The sequence below is a fragment of the Trachemys scripta genome, chromosome 21 (genome assembly GCF_013100865.1).
Source record: "Trachemys scripta elegans isolate TJP31775 chromosome 21, CAS_Tse_1.0, whole genome shotgun sequence".
In the NCBI taxonomy this organism is placed as follows: Eukaryota; Metazoa; Chordata; order Testudines; family Emydidae; genus Trachemys; species Trachemys scripta.
In genome coordinates, this window is record NC_048318.1 from 3,244,902 (window position 1) to 3,266,877 (window position 21,976).

At 47.6% G+C, this 21,976-nt stretch overlaps 1 protein-coding gene across 1 annotated transcript in view; it reads right to left on the reverse strand.

Annotated features, from left to right (window-relative positions):
- SRPRA (SRP receptor subunit alpha) overlaps positions 1-21,976 on the reverse strand; it is a 28,160-nt gene that overhangs the window by 775 nt on the left and 5,409 nt on the right. The window contains exons 2-13 of the mRNA XM_034754377.1: positions 19,885-19,968; positions 16,982-17,145; positions 13,827-13,987; positions 12,636-12,801; positions 10,788-10,941; positions 9,916-10,025; positions 9,080-9,198; positions 7,386-7,472; positions 6,292-6,464; positions 4,789-5,002; positions 3,741-3,904; positions 3,477-3,575 (exon numbers count right to left, since the gene is read on the reverse strand). Coding sequence (XP_034610268.1) covers positions 3,477-3,575; positions 3,741-3,904; positions 4,789-5,002; positions 6,292-6,464; positions 7,386-7,472; positions 9,080-9,198; positions 9,916-10,025; positions 10,788-10,941; positions 12,636-12,801; positions 13,827-13,987; positions 16,982-17,145; positions 19,885-19,968 — 1,695 coding nt within the window. The remainder of the gene's footprint in view (positions 1-3,476; positions 3,576-3,740; positions 3,905-4,788; positions 5,003-6,291; positions 6,465-7,385; positions 7,473-9,079; positions 9,199-9,915; positions 10,026-10,787; positions 10,942-12,635; positions 12,802-13,826; positions 13,988-16,981; positions 17,146-19,884; positions 19,969-21,976) is intronic.

Here is a 21,976-nt window from a genome sequence, read left to right on the forward strand (position 1 = left end):
TTAGCTAGGGAAGTGTCTCAGGCAGATAGAGTTCCCTTGCAAATGGAGGGAGCATTTTACTACAGTGAGAGAAGGGACAATGGTTCCTTGAATAGCCAGGTGAACTGGAGCAGGGTCTAGCTGAATCTGATTGGTATGCAAGAAGATGGTGTGACTATTTTAACTAGATGAGATGTGGCAGCTTAATGTTAGGGTTGCAGTCAACTAAACTTCAAGGTGCCAGGTTTGTAGCTTTAGAATACAATGGCCTGATTCCTGTACAAAGGTATTATAGTGCCTAGGAATTTCTTTAAACTGTGTTCACAAGTCTGAGGGAGTTGCCAGTCAATCAGCACTTCCATAGTCTCACACTGAACAGAGCACAAGTTCTAACGCTGATACCTGGAGCTAAATAAACAGCCTGTGGGACAGACCTTAAAGCAGCTGCTTGTCTTCCTGGGCCACAACAGTTCAGAGCTCTGAATGGAAACAGTCTTTCAAAGTCAATGGTTGATTTGGCAGGGAACCAGAGCAAAGATGTAGCACTTAAGCAAATGTACAGTGCAGCTGAAATCTACCTGGGGCAGAGGACAACACCCAATTTTTACCATGCATGGACTCCCCCACCAGGCAGTGGTACTATGCCAAAACAATCAGTGCTGGTGTCTGATTCTTGCCTACAATCCAGGCAGGGAGGAGCTGCCGTGACAGACACAAGCATGGAATCACACTGGGAAGGGCAGCTCATCCCTCTGATTCTACCATGAAAGGGGGTGCAGTGATGGCCAGGTGCCCCTGCAGGAAGTCAGGCTTGTTGCTTGTGTGGCTCTGCATCATCTCCTCTCAGAGCTAAATGCTGTGATAAGGCTCCCCAAGACTGCAGAGGGCTTCTAGGAAACAGACTGATCAATCCACCTGAAACTTCACTGGAACAGGGCAAAACACTGAGCTTGAACATTACCATGGAGGGTTCAAGCACATCCTGGTGTAACTCAGGGAAGCAGCTTTCATAGAATATCAGGGTTGGAAGGGACCTCAGGACCAATCCCCAGACAGATTTTTGTCCCAGATTCCTAAATGGCCCCCTCAAGGATTAAACTCACAACACTGGGTTGAGCAGGCCAATGCTCAAACCACTGAGCTATCCCTCCCTCACTCTTCACTTTCAGCAGGCTTGGGAATTGCTTTGCCAGCCCCAGAATGGGTAGCCGTTCTGCAGGCTTCACCCCCGGACTGCCCCGTATGCTCCAGGGCTAGGGGAAGAGTCAAGTTATTGTGCCCGTGTTGGTGCCCACAGTTTGAGGATGTTGATAAATTGGAGACGGGTCAGAGTAGAGTCACAAGAAGAGCAATTAAAGGACTAGAACCCTGCCTTATACTGATTGTCTCGAGCTGCTCAATCTCTCTAGTTTAACAAAGAGATGGTTACAGAGTGACTTGATCGCAGTCTAAGTAACTACAAGGGGAACCAACCATTGATAATGGGCTCTTCAATCTAGCAGGGAAAGGTCTAACACAATCGAATGGCCAGCACTGAAAGCTGACAAATTCAGACTGGAAATAAGGAGTACACTTAACAGTGAGGGGAATTAGCCACTGGAATAACTCACCATGGTTTGTGGTGGATTCTCCATAACTAGAAATTTTTTAATCAAGATGAGATGTTTTTCTAAAAGATCTGCTGTAGTTCAAACAGGAATTACTTTAGGGAAGTCCTCTGGCCTCTGTTATGCAGGTCACAGACGGTCACAATGGCCTCTTGGGCTTTAAGCTGTAAGTTTTCATATTGACCCAGCAGTTGTACGAATAGTAGGAAATTGAAAGCTCCAGTGTGAACAGTCAGAAGGGCCAGCAAAAGTAATGACCTGGTCATTCCTGACCTTAATTTCTTTTCAACTAATTACAGATGTGGATGGCTCAGCATAAAATGAACCATCCCCTGCCTTCCCCACCACCTTTTCAATGGAACTGTAGCAGTGACAACTGAAGCAAGGCTCTTAGTTCCCAACTGAGCCATGTTTGTGAAGTCCAGCACTGACACTAATAATGGTCAGAATCAGATACCGTTTGCTGAGGGCTCAAACATCTCTCCAGCAACTATCCCCTGCCTGGAAGAACAATGACACTTTGCCTTTCCAAACCCCCTGCTGCTAGGTAACACTAGCTGGAACTGGTGTGGAGAGTAAACCTTTTCAGCCAGTGAAGGTTTTTATACCTAACACACCAGTCCAGGGGAAAAAAAAGAGAGAAACAGGCATGCAATGGGCACCCTCTGAGGCCAGCACCTTCTCAGGGCTATGCTGACATCCTCCACAGCCTGAACAGTTGAACTGCTGCCATCAATAGGACATTTGAGAGTGCAAGAGGTTTTTATGCTGTAAGTTGTGTCAGGGAAAACTGCCTTAGCTCAGCACAGATTTAGAGCAGCTTTAATTTGCCTCAAGTTTTGGAGTTTGTTTTGGTTTTTGGTAGTACTGATCTGCACTAGGATTCCCTGGTGGGCCATTTGTGTCTTGCTTGTTACAGCCCTTCTAAAGCGATCTCTGTTGGGGAGCAATCGGAATAGCTTCAATTTAGACGACCAAACATTCAGATCTACAATAAAGATTCCACTTGCCCTGGTGCAATATTGTGATATTATCCAGCAGTCACCACCCACCCCAAAGTAGAACATGAAGTCATTAAACTACCGTATATACTCGTTCATTAGCCCTTTCATTTATAAGCTGCCCCCCAATAGCAAAAACTGTATGACCCTTTCATAAGCTGACCCTGTATTTCAGGGGTTGGAAAACTTTGGCTCCCGGCTCGTCAGGGTAAGCCACTGGCAGGTGAGGATGTTTTGTTTACTTGGAGCGTCTGCAGGCATGGAGCCCCTCAGCTCCCTGTGACCGCGATTCTCCGTTCCCAGCCAATGGGAGCTGCAGGAAGCAGCGCAGGCCGAGGGATGTGCTGGCCGCTGCTTCCCGCCGCCCACATTGGCCTGGAGCGGCGAACTCCGGCAGTGGGAGCCATGATCGGCTGAACCTGTGGACACGGCAGGTAAACAAACCGGCCCAGCCCGCCAGGGTGCTTACCTTGGCGGGCTGCATGCTAAAGGTTACCGATCCCTGTATTAGATATTCAATGATTCCATAGAGTTTAAAATAATCAAATTTGGTGTAGACCTATTTATAAACCAACCCCCACTCTTCGATGCATCACATTTTTACCAAAAATGTTCAGCTTATGAATGAGTATATACGGTACTTGAAAGTAGATCCAAAGACAAGAAGGCCATGTGAGAGGAGTCTCAGGGGTGCGAGTATCTGACTGATGCATCAAAAGAACATGCCCTGTTGAGGTCAGAAACAGTTACTCAATTTCTCCCCAGCTGTTTGGTTTCAGCAAGAAGAGGATCCATACGGGGTCATTTAAAAAGACATTAAAAATAGAAGATTCCAATGGGGAGAGAAAGAATGAGCAATCTCCGGGTATGAAGTGAATGGCCATCGTACCTTGTCATCGATGGTATCAAATTTGGTGAGCACAATTCCATCAATGAGACGTGGTGTCTGGGCCATGGAGTGATCAGCAAGGGCTTTGTTAAACTTGACCTAGGGGAAAAATACAGCCAGGAAATAAGTCCATGTAGGTTCTTCTAAGCAAGTGTCCATCATTGGTATGGGAGCAGCTCCCAAAGTGTACACAGAGGCTCATGCCAATAGGGGCCTTCTCCCTCTTGTAGAATTTTGTTTGAGGTTAAAGAATCAGAAACTAACCAGCTGATCCACTGCTTCATTTCCCACCAGGGCTTCCCCGACAAACAGGACCAGGTCAGGGGTGTTGACTGCAATGAGTTTAGCCAGAGCTGTCATCAAGGGGGCGTTGTCTTGCATGCGGCCAGCAGTGTCCACCAACACCACGTCAAACCCCTGGTTACGTGCTGGGAAAAAAGAAGTGAAGGGGGTTATGAGATGAAGCAAGTTGAGAGAGTTCTAGTCACACTCACTCTGCTCCTCCAGCTACTGCCCTTCTGCAGAGTCTCAGGGGTTTACTCAAGTCTCTTCCCCCCCTTACAAAATTTTCTCACTGCAAGACACTCACAACCCATAATAAATCCCCTCCCTGCGACTGGACCAGTCAGCATAAAAATTAGGGGACTAGAACTGTGGGCCCACGCAAGACCCCAGATGAAGAGCCTTGCACTTTGGGGAAGGTCAGCTTGATGCTACAGCTTGGGCCCTTCTCTCGAGCAGGTAGGTTCAAACCTTCCCCAGTAGGCAGATTTCTACTCAACCTTCACTAGGCAAACTGATCCCCAACTGGGGAAACTGAGGCATACACTGACCCTTATGAAACTGGCTTACCCCACCCCCCTATGCTGTTCAAGTTCAGAAGAGAGGGCACAGCAGCTAATGCACAAAGTCACTGATTTCCTGGACGAAGGAGGAATCCATCCCCACTGCTGGAAGCGTTCCCTGATCTCCAGTCTGTGCTCCACCCAGCTCTCCACCAGGGGCTGTTCCTGACCTGTCCATTGGGCCGGGGACCTGAAGAGGAGGTGGGGGTCTATTACAAGTGTGGTGGTGAGGAATCAGTAAGGAATGGCAAACCTGCAGTGTCAATGACAAAGCCAGGAACACAGCCCAACAGTCCAGTTCCCCACCCCAGCTGAAACCTTTATGCGATACGCCAGGAGTCCTGACTGGTATTCCCACCTCACACCCCGTGACCACTCGCCCTCCCCTAGAACAGCAGCTCCTGGCTTGGAAAGCAGACTGCCGTTCTGGACGCCCGGGAGTCGGCCAAGGCAGGGCTAGGGCTCACCATACGAAATGGCCTCCATGGCAATGCCAGCAGCATCCTTCCCATACCCCTTCTCGTAGAGCTGCACCATGGTGCGGCCGCCGTGACTCTCTGGGGGGTGCAGAGCGTTCAGGCGGCGGGTGTGCGTGCGCAGCTGCTCCACGGCTCCCGCTCGGAACGTATCGCAGGCGGCAATGAGGACGCTGTACCCGTTTTCAATCAGCCAGAAAGAGATCTGGGGGGGGGGGGGGGAGGAGGAAGAGATCCTGTTGCCATCCTCAGCCTGAGTCCAGCTGTGCTCAGCTCCCAGCCCCATATGCCACCCGCAGGCAGTTTGCTGCGTCATTCCCCACCATCCCAAAGGTCGCCAAAGGAGATTCCCCAAATGTCCCAGCCCAAGGCAGTCACTGACAAATCAAGTAGGGAAGGGCCCAAGTCTCCAGAGGAGAGAGCCCCCCGCCCCTTCCCACTCCCCAAAAAGAAAAGGGAACCAGCTTCATGCTCTTCTATAATGCCAACAGGTGCTTCCATCTCAGGCCCCAGCCAAATCCCTTGGCTGAGTTACAGCCCCCCCGTCCCTCCATCCCCACAGAAATGCCCCTTTGAACACACCACACCGAGGCAGTGATCAAGCCAGCACTGGTTCCTATCTCCAATCCCAATAGAACCCACACATGCTTGCAGGCATCACTAAGCTCTGCCTGTAGTAACCAATACCCTGCATGTCTACACAGCCTTCTAAGGATGCCAAAGCACTTCAGTGTGTGTCCATTGCCTGCTCAGGGCTGTATACACTGGCCAGTCTTGGCCTCTAGTGACAGCTCTATCCTAGGGATGACAACATCACTGCTGCAGTTCAGGGCTTCCTTCCTGCTGATCTCAGAGCATAGCCTGAGTCAGGCATTTAACAGCACTGTTCATATTACCACGTCAAGCCTTCCAGTCAGTTGCACACATTGTAGGAAGAGCTTGATCATCTAAGCCAGACTGAGCCTGAGGGAGGTAAGGACACAGGGAAGAGTCCTAAGCGGCAGCTTCTCCAGATCCTCAGTTTAATTAGCCAAGCCATGGGTTTAAAGATCAACGTGCAGGGCTTTGAAATTGACTAGGCTGGTAGAAGTCCCTGTAACTAGCACGGTGATTTGTTAGTGGGATCTCTTCTTCCCTGCTGATGTTGACAAGGGGCTTTTCAGCAGGGAAGGAGGTGTGCATGTGAATGGAGTCAGAGCACACACCAGCTCTCCATCCCCACTAGGTAGTGCAGACTAGTGGCAATACACTAGTGCATGATTTAGGAAGTTGAGCTGCCCATCAGCACAACAAAATTCAAAGAGCTGTTGGACCCACAAAGGAAGTGAACTGAACAGAGGCATGGTTTTTCCTAACATTTTGGTTCTAGGGATCTGGGTGCCATAGCCCAAGGGGATTTGAGATGGTGTCTCCGGAATATAAGTAGGAAAGGAGGGTGGATCCTCCTGAAGTGACCAGGCTGATCCCTGAGAACGCATGCAGACTGCGCCCTACCTTGGCTAGGTTGGTCGACTTTCCAACCCCATTGACACCACAGAAAGTGACGACATATGGCCGGCGGTGGCGCTGAGCGTCCATGACATCACGCAGCATGTCCACACGGCGCTGGGGCTGCAGGATCTGCACCAAGGACTCCTGCAGGGCCTGCTTCACTGTTGAGGTCACCGCTGGGAAAGGAATTAGAGGAACCTTTGTCAGCATTTGATCCCAGATGAGGTGGCTGGAGCACTGCCCATCCTTCCCCCACAGCATCTCAGGAGCATAACAGTCAAATGCAACCTAGATTGGCTCACAACTGCCACGCCCAGGAATGTGGGTTCCCTTTGGAGCAGACTGGCTGTTCCCTTGTTAATCTGCCGATTGTGCCATCAGGTTCACTTGCTGACCTCCCCTGATAGTGCGTCTCTAGAACAATTGCTGCCTCCTCCATAGAAGTCCTCCTTTCTAGCCTGGAGCAGGGATGGATGAATTCATTCACTCCTGCCCCAGACTGCTACGAAAAGGTGTGAAATTGAGCAACCATCATTCTATAGATTCTCAGGCCTCTGCTCATCCTTTGGCCCTCTGCCCGTTTCATCGACTGCAGCAGAGCTTCCCACTAGCAAATCCCAGCTCTTGGGTGTAAGGGGTTAAACTTGTGAACTGCTGCAGAGGTTGGCATCACAGATTTAACCTTCTCCCACACATATCCTTTGAAGGCCAAACTACAGGAATCCAGAACTGCAGTGGATTAGACATTCCTAAACCATGGAGAGGTGCTTACCCAGCAGGAGAAACACGGGCTGAGGTTATCCCCTTCTGCACATGCACTGAGAGTCACAAGCCACTTAGCAACTAGAGACTAGGCTATGCAAGCACAAACAGGCCTCAAGGGCAGGCTGGAACAAGCCCAGGGTCCCATGTCCCTTGGAATATTAGAAGGGCTGAAACACAGCCGAAAAGCAGCAGTGATCTGCTGCGACTGGCACGTTTTGTTTCAAGCATCAGGGCAGTGGGTGGGGGAAGAATGAGACGGCATTACAGAGACTTGGGCTAATAGGTTAGAGAACTCAGAGCAGCTCCTTGAATGGAAGGACAGAAACACTTACTGGTGAAGGTGCCCATCACTTTCCCTTCCAGTTTCTTAGCCACCGATTCACAGAGCTGGACAGCTATTTCAGCCGCAACGTTCTTCGCTTTGGAAGAGAAAAGCCAAAGGAGCGGATGTTAGCGTTGCGAGACTCTTGGGCTACAGGACTCAGGGTTCTCTCAGTCCCCCCAGAAGGTCTCTATCCCAGCCAGCTCCAAGGGAGGGTAATCCACCCCTGAGGGAGAGCAGAGCTTGGCATTGCCAATCATACCCTGCTCTAGAGCAGACAGCAATATGGACAATGAGTGCAGATGCCCTTCTCAAGGCCTTGAAGGGCATGAAATGTGCCCTCTTATCCCCGGTCACAACCCACAGCCCAGATGCTTCCTCAAATGATCTTTCAGCCCCGAAGCAATCCCCCACCCCAAGGGAAGGGAGATCAAAGCAAGGACTTCACTGTCAGACCCCCAGGGAAGTACAGATCCTGTTTTGGGGCCAATGGTTTCTCTCCACAACAGTCAACGCCAATGATCCCAACCATTTTATCTTCCTCCCCTACTCATCAGAGTCCTCTGGATGAGACAAGAACTTCTGAACCCATCCACATCACTGCTTGGGACACTAGTTCCCTTCTGAGTCTGTTCCAAAAGTGCATTATATTCAGTTCAGCCTGATTCGATTTGATGTGGGTGAATTACTGCCCTCTTAAAAATCTAGGATTGTCACTAGAACCTGACCATTGCCTACCTTGTCACCAGTACAACCCAAGAAGCATTTTACAGAATGTGAGCAAACCAATTAGAATATATAAAGAGTAGGATCTCTTAAATACAATGTGCAGACACACACAAACCTACAGGCCTACTATCCTAAGCACCACTCTATCAACTAGTCCAACAACAGAGTATCATGTCAGACATAACTGGGATTATCCAGCATGTCATGCCATAGGAAAGATACGTGATAGTCGTGGATTTCACCTACGACCTTGATATCACAGAAGAATTGGCCGCTCAATGTACTTGATCCACTTGCAAACGTCCCTGAGAGAAATTTTACACCAGCATTGTAGTCAGAGCTATGTTACAGGTTTGTTTCAATATTCAAAACACAAGGATCTACCTCAACGTAGGACACTGGGTAAGTGAGTCCCCAGTTCAACAAGTTTAAAATCAGGCCCATGCATCCAGGCAAAGGCTCATCAAGGGGGACTTTTGATGGTGAGTGCTGTATGTGGGACACATCCCCAACATCCTTTGTTCTGTTAGCCTCCCTCCACGAGCCCTGTTCTGCACATATATTCAGGGCAGCACAACACATGCTGTGGAAATAGCATATGCAACGCTCCTGCAGCACAGTTTATAGACAGTGTGGAAGGACATAACCGAACTCCAAACTCCGCTAAGGAGAGACAAGAACAATACTGGAAGAAGAGTTGAAGAGAAAGGCTGGAAATAGCAACAGTTCCATGATCACTGGCTAACAGGGTAAAATTCAGGGCAACCTACAGCATCCGTGGCGGAGCTACAACCCCACTTCCTGGAAGAGTCACTTTAAATCCTTAATGCGACTGTTGATACAAAAAAAGGAAATAGAATTTTAGCGACAGGACTGGAGAAATGGCTCCTTCCAAATGCAGACCAGTCGCTGTAGAGCCTGATCCCGAAAGCAAGGCCACAGGGTACTAGTTTGTAAGAGACATTCCAGACTTACCGATCAGATGATCCTTCATCTTCTCCAGCACAGAGTCCATGTCCTCTCTTGTTAAGCTTTTGGAACCCACCAGGCCTTTCAGCATCCCAAACATGCCTCCCAAACCACCCTTCTTAGCCCTGTGAACAAGCGAAGTGTGGTTACACATTACAGCTCTCAAGCGTAAAGGGATGGTGATGCTCTTGAAGAGAATAGCAGCTAAAGGGAGGAGAAGACTGGACAGCCATGACTGCAATTCTCAAGCTAATATGCAACTGGTCACTTTTGCCTTCTGGGACTGACCTGCTCCCTAGTTCCATGGCATTTTAATAGGAGAACCAGATTAACAGGCAATAGTTCAAACTGGGCGCTGGTCTGTATTAGCTGATCTGTGAGCAGCATGGATGGAGCTAGGTTTGCAAACCCCACCTTGTAAAAAACTTCTGTACGAAACAAGTTCCAAAGTCGTCTGGGAACTAGCACGGGTTTTGCTCAGTTACCACGCCCAGAGAGAGGTACCAACGGTATATCAGGAGTCATTGAGGGAACACAGATCCGGCTTGGAGGTGGTGATTACAGGATCATTTAGTCTAATGACTCAGCCTGCAGAAATGGAAGGGCCATTCACAGCAGACTGCTTATTCGCCATGTGCACCAGCGTTTGGGACAAAGCAGGCCAAAAGCATGTAGTGCGTTAAGACAATACCTCCTTCCTAAAGCCAAGGCATCAACTAGCAGTGCCCGAGATCCATGTAAGCTACTCTATACAAGCTTAGCAGACTGGACATGTTGGAGGAAAAGCTGTAGGAGATAAAGCAAGGAGATAGCTGGGATAGGGGGGCTGCAGGAGGACTTACCTGGGCTGTGAAGGGTTCTGAATAACCTTCTCCTCTTCAGGTTCCTCTTCATCACTCTCATATTCAAGATCATAAAGGCGGCCAGGCTCCCGATCGCGATCTCCTAGGGCCTGAAAAGGATGGCGGTAGGGGAGAGGGGAAGCCATAAAGAGAATCAGACCCTGGCATTTAAGCCTTAGTTGACTTCTTTCACTGGCTCACTGCTACAGAGAACTCTTGTGAGGGGCCAGTCAGAATAATGTGACCATCTGTAGCACCTGCGGGGACTTCGGGGAGTTTTATTAATATTGTCTAATCACCACAACTCCCTAGTGAGCTAAGTGGTGGTTTCCTTTTACACAGAAGGCTGAAATAACTTCCCCCAAGATCACGCAGCAAAGCAATGACAGACAGGAATAGAATCCCGGAGTCCCGATTCCCAGCCCTCTGCTCCATCTACAAAACAACCTTCCATATTGCATGGATATCCCCCTAAGGTAGATTCCCCCACCTTCCCCCACACAGCTTTTCTAGCAGTTGGGGAGCTGATTTCAGTTCCTCCAAGAGATGATTCCTCTGGCATTGAGGTCCAAAACTGTAAGAGCACCATGAGGAGCAAGATGGGTGCAGCTTTCCACAACCTAGTGGAGACTGAGCAATAACTTTGGCAAACTAGTGGGAAGGCACTGCCCAACTAAGACCTCATCTGTAGCAGTCACACCCCCAGTTTCTGTTCAGTTCTGCAGGCTCTAATCCAGCCATGGAGCTTGGGCCACTCTCAGGATCTCCATCTGAGAGTACAAGTCAGGTGAAGGTAAGCTGCAGTGGCAATGCCCCAGGGCCTAGCACAGAGGCTAATCATTCTATAAGAAGGGGAATGTTTAGGACCTTACCATGTCAGGGTCATACTCCTCTGTGGGACAAGTGTCTGTGTTTCCATTGGTAGTGGAGTTACTATAATCGAGTACTTTGGCATTAGAGTTCCCCAGCTCCCACACGCGGGGCTTCTTCCCCTTCTCCTTCTGAGTCTCAGGCTTTGGGGACTTGCTGGGAAGGCAGAGGAGAAGATATTAAAGCAAACTCTGATGACAGCAGTGACAGTCCCACCATGAGTGGACTACAAGAAGCGATTTTAAGCAAGGGGTGTCTCCCATATGAATGGGATGAGTTTATAGGGTTTACAATGTGGGATTGGTTCACCAGGTATTCCATAGTGGCCAATATGTTGATGCTTCAGCGAATGAGAGAACTTCCATAACATCCCTCCCCAGCTTTGAGAATTCTTTTCTGACCCCCATCAGTTTGTAGGGTAAGTTGCTAGCATCCCTTTAATCTGGAGGTAGTCAAGAAAGCACGGGCAACATTCAGGGAAGACTCGTGTTAACCATCCAAAGATTAGAAAGATAGCAAGTTATGGTTAAATTGAAAAAAGATGAAGTATAGAAGCGTACTGCAAAGGTCACCCAGCCAGCCTCAACTCTGACCTCGTACCGCTGTCAAACTTAGTGCAACGAATTGCTTTGATCTGTAGGTGTCCCCAGTACAATTCAACATGCGCCCTTTGCTCTTACCATAAGAATCCCATCACTGAGGAGGTTTCTAACTGTTAGTCCAATACAACCCTTCTCTTTTGAGTCACATGTACCACTGAGGAACAGGGTTGTACAGTTGTTCCAGATAAAATTTGGTCAGTTTGTGAATCCAAAAAGTGTTTCTCCCCACCCTCCAGTGAATGACACGGGCATCCTAAAGAAGCCAAAAGCCACAGGAGATGTTTGAATGATGGCAGTTTGCCACCGCTGGCAGACTGAGTGTCTGGCATTCCAATAGCTGCTGCAGCCTGATCAGGTGATTTTCAAAAAAGTTCACATTGAGTGAAGTCCTGGCCGCACTGAAGTCAACGGCATACCTCCCGTTGACTTCAATATGCCCAGGATTTCACCCTTTGTTTAAGTTCCTGGTCATGCACAGGGCAGACATGTGGACAGCACTGGATCACTCAGAGGGCCTAAAAAGTGCCATCTCCACACTTTCAAGCAAGCTCAAGGAGATACTTTTTCAAAAGCCAGTGTCTTGTTTAAGACTACCTCATTAGAGCCCTAAGGTAACCAGGGCCGGCTCCAGGCATCAGCTTGGCAAGCAGGTGCTTGGGGCGGTCACTCCGGAGAGGGGTGGCAGGCCCAGCTATTCGGCGGCAATTCGGCGGACGGTCCCTCACTCCCGCTCGGAGCGAAGGACCTTCTGCCGAATTGCCGCCGCAGATCGCGATCGCAGCTTTTTTTGGGGGGGGGCACTGCTTGGGCCGGCCAAAACCCTGGAGCCGGCCTTGAAGGTAACCTACTGCTGCCTCACCTTCACCCAGGAAATATGGCAATGACATTTCAAAGAGCACAAGCCCTTAAAAGCCACACCATGTGCCAGTCCTCAGGATTAGAAAGGGCACAGGTCATCACTGTCATTGGAACAATGGGATATTCCTGCATTGTAATGCTAGGGAGGGGTATTTTAAAAGCAGATCTGTTTGTTCCACCTTAAGGAAGAAAGTCTGAAGCTTTCTTGCCCACTATCCACCCAACACATTAAGAACAACTGACAAAAGTTGGTGGTTCAAAAGCAGTATGATAAATAGATCCTGGTCCACTGTTAATGGATGAAACCCTCCCCCACAGATCTGCCACCCTACCACCACCACCTCTCTCAGATTGGAGAGGGGGACACAGGTCTGTCATCCTCTCACTCACTTGGACTTCTCTCCTCCTTTCAGGCGCTTCTTGAAGAATTCCTCACGGTTCTTTTGCAGGATCTCATCCTTGGTCAGTTCCTCCCTGTCCCCAGTTGCTGCAGGAGGGTTCTGCTTTGCATCTGGGGCTGCTTTACTGGGGACAGTAGCAGCTTCGGTTCCTGAAGCTGGACAAGACAGAGCCCTCACCACAACGTACACACATGATTGAAGGGAAACAGCTTTTACTCAGTGCTAAAAGGTGATCAAGCAATTGACAAGCACTCAGGAGTCAGGGAATCCCAGACGAGTTAGCTCAGCAATGCTAAACATTTATCCAGGTTTCTACACCCTGCTCATCAGGACATAAACCCCTTTGTGTAAGGGATCTGTGTGTGCCTCTAGCCCCTAGCTGAAGAGTTTGGAACTAGACGGAAGTTAATTTTATATTTCAGTCTGAAGGCAGCGAGGTTTGCGATCATAACCTTTTCCAGAAGTTGCAGTGTTATGAGCTGGCTCCCAGGGAAGCCATCTCCCGTGATTGCGATTTATGGTATACAGTAAGTTTTCCATTTAAATAGGGGGGAAAGAATGACAAGTAGGGCAGTGACTGAGCCAGTGACAAAGTGACCTGAACTTTGGGATTTCCCTGACCACAGCGCTTAATCCTATAACCTTAATGCTAGTTTTCCCCTCTGCTAATTTCCCAGGTTTCTCTCAAAAGAGCTTGCACCTGGTGGAGGCTTAAAGGCACTGAAGTCAGACCCTAAATCCATATTTAAGAACCTAATCAAAGGAACCTGTTTTTCACAAGTGCCGAGCACTGGAGTCAGTCAGACTATTTTGATTTAGGTCCCTACCTTTTGGCACCCAAATTTGAAAATTTTGACCTAAGCTTGTATGAAACAAGGCAGAGCAAATGAGCAGCAAGTCTGCATGTCATGCACCTTGACCTGCCAGCTGGTGGTCCGTTTCACTGAATCAATTGCTACATGCAGGGCAAGGGACGCTGGTAGCCACAGAAGGGCAAAAGCAACTAGAATAGTGGATCTGAATCAACCTGTTCCAGTAACAGATGCTACTGGGCAGATGTGCCTGCAGACAAGTATGCGCTGGTTTACCATCACTGAGGGCTTGGTCACAGCCTGGTTTTGGAGCCCTCTGGGCTATTTGCTCATCCCACTGCACGGATCTGTCACTTGCATCCACTTACCCTCCTTTTTGGAACCTTTGTTTTTCTTGTTCTTGGCTTTCTCCTTTGGTTTCTCCCCTCGAGTTTCTATCATAGACTTGACAGTCTTCTGAGACTTCACAGACTGTTCAAACGTCTTCATGGCAGTTGGAGCTCGGATTTTACTGCTCTCCTCTGCTTCCCTGATCAAAAAGAAAGAGTGTTATTCACGCTCCAAAATACAGTCCAGGTCCAGAACTTAGCATCACACCATGATAATCACTGGAGCAAGAGTCTAGCTGCAACACCTACCATACTGCAAACCTCAACTCCCTGGGGTTAGACTCCAGCTCTTCAAATCTCTGCTGAAGACATCTTTTCTCCCTTTGCTGTGTCCCAGTGCCTCTACTCACTTGTTGACTAACAGTATTAAGCTCTGTTTTTTGTTATGCAGTTTTTATGTGACTGTACAAAAAGCCAAGGGATGAAAGACATTATTGAACATCTTCTCTTCCTGAAAAAACAGTCTTATCTGTGCTTGTCATCTGTTAGAGAGACAAGCTGGGTGAGATAATATTTTTAACTGGATCTTTAATTCTGTTGGGGAGAGAGAGAAGCTTTCGAGCTTACACAGAGCTCTTCTTCAGGCCTGCGAAACGTACTCAGGGCTTGTCTACACTACTAAATTAGGTCGACTTAATTCAATCGGCTGTGGGTGTCCACACTACTCTCCTTCTGCTGGTGTTGCACGTTCTCACCAAGAGCACTTGCACTAACTAAAGTGGGGCATTGTGGGTGCTGACAGTCACATGGGGCTCACAGCTGTCCTCAACTTGATGACTATGATAACGAGGCCAATTGACAACTCTCCAACATCACCTACTACACCTCTACCCGGATAGAACGCTGTCCTCGGGAGCCAAAAAAATCTTAACGCGTTATAGGTGAAACCGCGTTATATTGAACTTGCTTTGATCCGCCGGAGTGTGAGCCGAGCCCCGCCCCCCCGGAGCGCTGCTTTACCACATTATATCCGAATTCGTGTTATATTGGGTTGTGTTATATCGGGGTAGAGGTGTATAAAGAACTCAAAGATGACCCCACACCACAATTTCCCCAGGAATTTAAGGGTATCAAATCCTTCCCCAAACTCCTCCAAGAGAAATTCCACAAACTCATCCCCGAAGAACTTTTAACATGCTTCCCAAGATAAATGAACAGGGGAACCAGGCAGACCCATCATCGGTGGCCATGGCTCTCACGGAACATCAGGACTCATAGAAATCATTCTCAAATCACTTACAACACAAAGAGCCTTCTTTTTCCAGGACACAAGCAACTTCCTTCACAAACTCCACAACATTAACAGCCTCCCTCAGAACACCATCCTCACATCACTGCCCTTTACACCAACATCCCTCACAATGACGGCATAGCTGCCTGCTTCAGATATCTACAAGCCACCGGACAACCCTCAGATATTCACCCCAAACTCATCCATTTCATCCTCACCCATCACAATTTTACATTCAACAACAAACACTTTGTCCAAACCACAGGAACAGCCATGGGTAGCAGGATGGCTCCCCAATATGCCAACTTCTTCACGGGCCACCTTGAAGAAGAATTTCTGGACAAATGCACCACGATATCTTGGGACTGACATGGCTACAACACTGCATACAACAACTTATTTCCTATTAACAGAGGAAACCTGGAACCTGAGACTCCCATGGACTAAATCTGCATCTTTAAGAAACTGATGTTTGTTCATTCAGTACCTACTACCTTTCCTGGCCTTTAGGAGGGGTTTGTTAGGATGCTCTTCATCAGCTGGTGGAAGCGAATGAAGATTGGAACAAGCCATTCCTATCCCAGAGTTGAAACCCCTACAAATCAATAGGTGCACCGGATATGGGCCAGGGATTAGGCTGTGGAAGCCCCACTGCTTGGGCAAAACACTAGGAAATACCCTGTAAGTAAATACCCTGTAGGTTCCAAGTTCAAACTGGGATGTGGGCAATGGGCAGGATCATTTTTGGGCCTTTCCTATCTGACATTTAGGATTTAATAGTTACTATTTTTGCCTTTTAAATCGTGACCAAATCTTGGCAATTCTATCAGGAACAATCATTCCCGAACCTGAAGCCACCGATTTCACCTGTTTCCTTTGGCAGAGGCTGTGATGCTTGTCTCACTGGGGAGGGAAACAGACTTTCTACTCATCGTGGCTTCATATTAACTAGGACATTATCTGCCCCACTCTAACCCCACAATCAAGGATCTCAATCATCGATGAAAAACACTCCAAAGGCTTCTACAGTCAAATAGCTTGGAAATTGGTCAGAGTTGGCACTTGTGAAGGAGCAGTGAGTCATATCAGGGATGCTGGGGGAAGGAGAGGTTGGCTGAATAGGGAGTGAAGATGGACTCAAAAGGAACACCTTTTATACCACCTGCTTCTGTTCCCACTCACAGTATAAGCCTGCCTCAGCACAGAAGATCTGTTGATGGGATGACCCTTGATGTGAAGTTGGGTGCAAGATGGCCAAGTGCCACCACCTTGACTGGCATATATCACTGAGAGCCAGCTGGGGGCAGTACAGCTAGCTCAGTTATTTCCAAATTGACAATGCAGTACGACCCCGACCCAAGCGTTCTGAATGAGATGACCTCAGTGTTCCACTGGTCCAGATAGAGGGGGGCACTGAAAGCAGCCATGCTGGCTGGTCCAATCCAGGACATTGGATGTTGAGTATCTAGCCCGAGTTCACTTCTATATGAGAAGTCCTTTGGCATAGTAGCCACATCTGCGTAACAGCCTGTGATCAGGTGAGCTCCCATCTCCTGCTCCAGTCAGATACAGTTCACATAGGACTTCAGTTGACGGAGACTTTTTGTTTAGTCAAACTCTTTTGGACACTATGGGATCCTTAGGTTATGCCTAGTGAGCTTCACAGCAAGTCAGGGGAAGTGCACTCAGTCCCCTGCACTAACCATTATACAACACTTCCTCCAACATTCCTCATGGACGACAGACAGCCAAAACAAGAGCCCAAACAGCACACACTGCATGAGTGCACAGACATAATATGGCTACACAGACCACTTGCCAATTCCTAATATAGGGCATTCAAAACACAGCACAAAGGAGAGACACAAGGAAACTGAACGCAGCAAAGAAATGGTCTCGTTACCGGAGGAGGTGTAAAAAATCCTCTTTAAAATCAAAGGTGCCATTGAGGAGCCCCAGAGTGCCTTTCTGCTGGAATTCATTGCGGTATTTATCCCGGAACTCCTTATGGACATCATCTATCAACTTATCCACATAGGTTAGAGTCAGGATCTTCTGAAACCCAACCTGGAAGGAAGTGAACAGAAAGTTACAAGCATTGATAGAAAGCAGACACTATGTGTATTATTAGCTGAAAGGAAGATACCCTGCAACACATTCTTATCATTACATCTAACTAGCAAGAACCACCACTAAATAGCTTAAATGTGAGAAAGGAGATAGAAGAAGCTGCCATCTTGACAATTAGATAATTTATGACTCTAGGACAGGGGTCTCAAACTCAATTTACCTTAGGGCCAGTGCCAGTCCTCAAATCCTCCCAGCAGGCCAATAATGTCATTCATGCCACTCAGAACCCACCCCCCCAACCTGCCTAAGACTCTGGGAGGAGGTCTGGGGTAGGGGATTGGGGTGCAGGCTCTGGGAGGGAGTTTGCGGGCGGGAGTGGGTATGTGGTGACATGCAAGCAGGGGAGCACCCGGGGGTGGCAGGCGGGGGCAAGGGAGAGACCCGGCCCCAAAATTGCTGGAGTCCTGTGGCCGACATTGGGGAGGTTCTTAGGCCGCAAATGCCCCGCGGGCTTAGAGTTTGAGACCCCTCTCTAGGACTACAGAGTCCACTTCAAAGCTTTGGAGATCAGAAACTTTCAAAGATGCCATAAGGAAAATTCTATGTATTAGCATTTTAAGTTAAACGGGAAACAATCAACTTAAAAAAACACAGGTTGGAAAATACTATATCTACTATTGTTACAAACACCTAAGATGATACTAACAACTATCAGGAAAAAAAATCTTCATTTTTCTTGGGCTGTTGTACATTTGAGAGAACTTTGGATATAGTCAGTTTCTCCTTTGAATTGGACTTTCACAGATAGGGTAGAAAAAACCTAAATAGGAAGATGTTATTGTAAAAAAATCACAAATTGGCAGGGATACGACATGAAGCCATTTCTAACTTTTTTAAATGTACTAGATTTCAACTTGAAATGTGTCCTCATTTTACTATTTCAAACCATTACATTAACCAAATTAGTTTTTAGAAACTGTAACGTACTATACAGCTTCACAAGCCTGATTTCCAATGGAGACCGATCTCAACCCTACTCTACATCATAAGGCTAGAACTGCTAGTATCTACAGTGCTGGATGATTAAAATAGCCACTAGCCACACACACGTTGCTGAATATAGATCAAAATAGCAGCAGGTATTGCTAAAAACTACTCTCAAAGTTCATTTAGTACACACCCACTAACGCACTTTTTTAGGGTCCAACTCTGTGGTCATTTTCTCCTGCTGAGGGCACATCTCACAGAATCAGGCCCTAAATTATCCCTAAATTTAAAGTGCACTAAAGGGTGAGGGGGATTCTCCTTCATACCTACTGTACAGATTATTCTATACAAAGGCACTGTTTACCACATTAGGAAGGGGGTAGCCGTGGATTACCTCACAGCAATACAGAGCCTTCACTCACATCCCCAAATAGAGCAGCTATTCTCAGGACAAAGGGTGTACGAACGGCATCCAAGATGACCTTATAGAGGGACCTGGCTAATCTGGGATTGGCTTTTGACCCCAAGCCAAGGGCATCCAGAACCATTAGGCAGAACAGATCAGATGGTAAATACACGTGCTACGGACGCCTTAATCTGCACATTGTAACCCATGGCTATCCTCAAACTCATTTAAATCAAACACTAAAAACAAAACTGTAAACTGAAAGAAATCTGGCTAAATGTACATAAAAAGCTGCTGACAATTCAATCCATGCCAAGCAAAGAATGCAAATATTTGGCACCGTCATCACGGCTTAAGGCTCTAAGATTCCCACTTATAGCAAAGGGGAAGGGGGACTCCCATATTAGTTTACTTGAGGCTTTTGACAGGATCTGTTAGAGACTGACACACTCAGATGAGACCAAGGATAAATTCTCAACCTCAATGAAGTCAATGGGAGTTTTGCCACTGACTTCAATAGGGCCAGGATTTCACCCCAGGCCGCCTCCTGTAGTAAAAATCCCAGATTTTTAGATTTCAGAGAGATTTTTGTCGACTGAGCCTTACTTGAAAGGGTTGTTAGAATCACCACTGGAATTAGACCAGCCACCCACACAAAGATGACATCTCAGTGCTCTCTAGTGCCATGGCTCCTAAACCCACTCACCAATGGCACCTCCATTATACATAATGGACCAGAAGCAATCCCAAAATGCAACTGGAGTACCAGTTACAATTGGCCACTGAGTCTTGTATGGATCGTTCTAATGTACCCTGTTAAACCTGGGAGATTCAATTCAACTTCACAAGTAAATTGGACAAGTCACCTCACTACAATAGCAGCCGGGAGTCCTTGGTCAATATTATAACAAACCATACACCCTATTATTGCTCGGTAACAAATGGCTGTTCTGGAATAACAATAGCCTATCACTATTTTTAAAATGAAATTGTAGAGCACATTTTATCTAAGGATTTCAAAATATTTTTCATATGTTAATTTCACCTCAAAGGCTCTGCACTTGGAGGTAGATATCCGAGTTACATCACATTGTGCTTCATTGTTGCATCTGTGATAGTAACTGACTCAAGGTCATGAAGCAAGACTGGACAGTTGCTCTGAACAGAGGCTTTTTCAGCCATGCGCAGTGTCTTGAGTTTAAGATGTTCTAATAAGTATCTGTTTATTAATACACCAATATAGCTTATTAGGGGTTTATGTCATTCCAGGAAGACACAGAGCCCTATAAACCTGCCCCAAACACCTCGTCAGAGAGGAGGGGCTGTTAACATAGTTTACTTACCACAAACACAAGCTCAAACTGATTGTCCAGTTTGTATTTAAGTGTAAGAGCTTCATGGTTAAAAGAATTGTTTCCACCTCGCTCCTAAAAGAAAAACAAATAAAACAATTAATCCACCATAGAAGAGCTGTACACACTTCATGCAGCGGGATATAAGCCTGCACTACAGCTGGAGAAGAATTCCCTGTATACAAATGCCCAGAGTTCTAGTTGCTGGAGTCTTCTTTGCAGGCTCCTGTTGTGTCCTCACCTTTAGTTCATAGCATCTGCCTTACATCACAACTTGTTCTCTTGCATTGGGAATCATTACTCAATAACATGCTTTTCATAGGGAGAGTATGTAAAACCCCTCATTGCATAGCCCCAGCAACCTCATGGACCCTCCTCCCAGATCATGTGTGTGTACATCCTCTCCCCCCCCCCCCAGCTCTCTTCTGCAGCTCATGCCAACTGAAACAGCCTTCTTGAATCACCTGTTTCTTATCTATCTTTATACCTTCACTTTATATCTCTCAGATGTTTAGCTCTGTAACCAAATAGTTTTAACTCTGAAGAGTATGGAGACCCCGATCAAATTAAAGCTGTAAACCAGCCTTCAAAGTTCTCTAGAACCAAGTGGTTGTCCCTCAGTAATCCAAACCACAGGATATTAGACTATCTGCATGTCCACACTAGGCCTTGGAACTCCTGTCAACAGTTTAAGACTTAGCAGCAACCTAATGTACAGTTTGCAGCCACACCAAGTACTGTAGTTACAAACATAAGAAACTGCTATAGACCACAACGGGTTGTTGTTCACAGCAGTACACACAGGAGAGTGCTAACTTCGCAATCAGACTGGAAAAAACCTTCTCTCAATACAGCTGTAGCAGGAATGATTCAAGTCCTCAGCCTATAAGCAGCTGAAGCTACTTTGTAGCAAACAGCTAAATCACACTCAGATGAAAAGGTAAACACCAGCCAAACATAGCATCTTTCATCCCAAGAGGACCAAATGCATTTCAGTCTATATACACAATTGAATCTACTCTCGGAAAGCAGTCACTTCTGAAGCGGATCATGGCAACCACCTGACAATACACAGCTATGATACACAATTGTTTAGCACAAGATATGAAGAATTCTGTAGTCAACTGAAAATACACAGGGACTTTAGGGAGGTAGACTGTAATTACACTTGGAATCAGTCCTGGACACCAAAGTTAACACTTCAACTCTTGCAACTTATCTTATAAGCAGCATAGAATTTTTCCTATGCTGACTAGGATCTCAGTTTCATGTCTCAAATGACATTACATGGGCAGGGAACATGAACATTGCTTAATCTCACCTAAACACAGCTGGAATTGGGAACGCAGTCTATACCTAACCTCCACACTTCCCAGTGAGCAACCACAGCTAAGGAAGCAGCATGAGCCCCCAGCAGCCAGAGCGAAGGAGAAGATGGGGAGGCCCCACCACTGTGTTGTTGCCAGAAGCCTTGGCAAATTGCCAGAAGTTCTAGGCCTACAATCAACTGGCATAAACCAGAGATAATCATAGCCCCCTTGGCTGTAACACAGCCTAGGGGACTAGGCACATCTCAGCATCTCCTGGGGAACAGCAATGGGATACTGTGGGTGGGATACATACAGGCAAGGCCCAGGCAACACCTCCCCCCCCCCACTACAAAGCAGTGGGAGTCTTCCAGAGGGCTGTGTGACAACTGGATCAGAAATTACAATTATGCTTTTTTTTCAGAGGGGGCCCTACAGGGAAGCCCTATTCTTTATAGACTGCAACATCTGCCACAGGACAGAATGGGGGGCACCAGGGCCCCCCAGGCAACCTCCCCACTAGAAAATTAAGCCAGGGGCACAAGAGCCACTCCCCAAGGATGAGTGGGGGCAGCAGGGTTCCGGGAAGGATCTCTCTCTGCGAGAGTGGGTGAACAGGGTCCCGGGGGAAAGGGAAAGGTCTCTTCTCCCCCCCCGCCCCCCAGGGAGAGCAGGAGGGAGCAGAGTTCCGGGAAGAGATGGGGAAAGTTTCGTCTCTTCTATCCCCTCCCCTTCCGAGGGCTGAGTGGCGGAGGAGGGCAGGGTTCGGGGGGGGG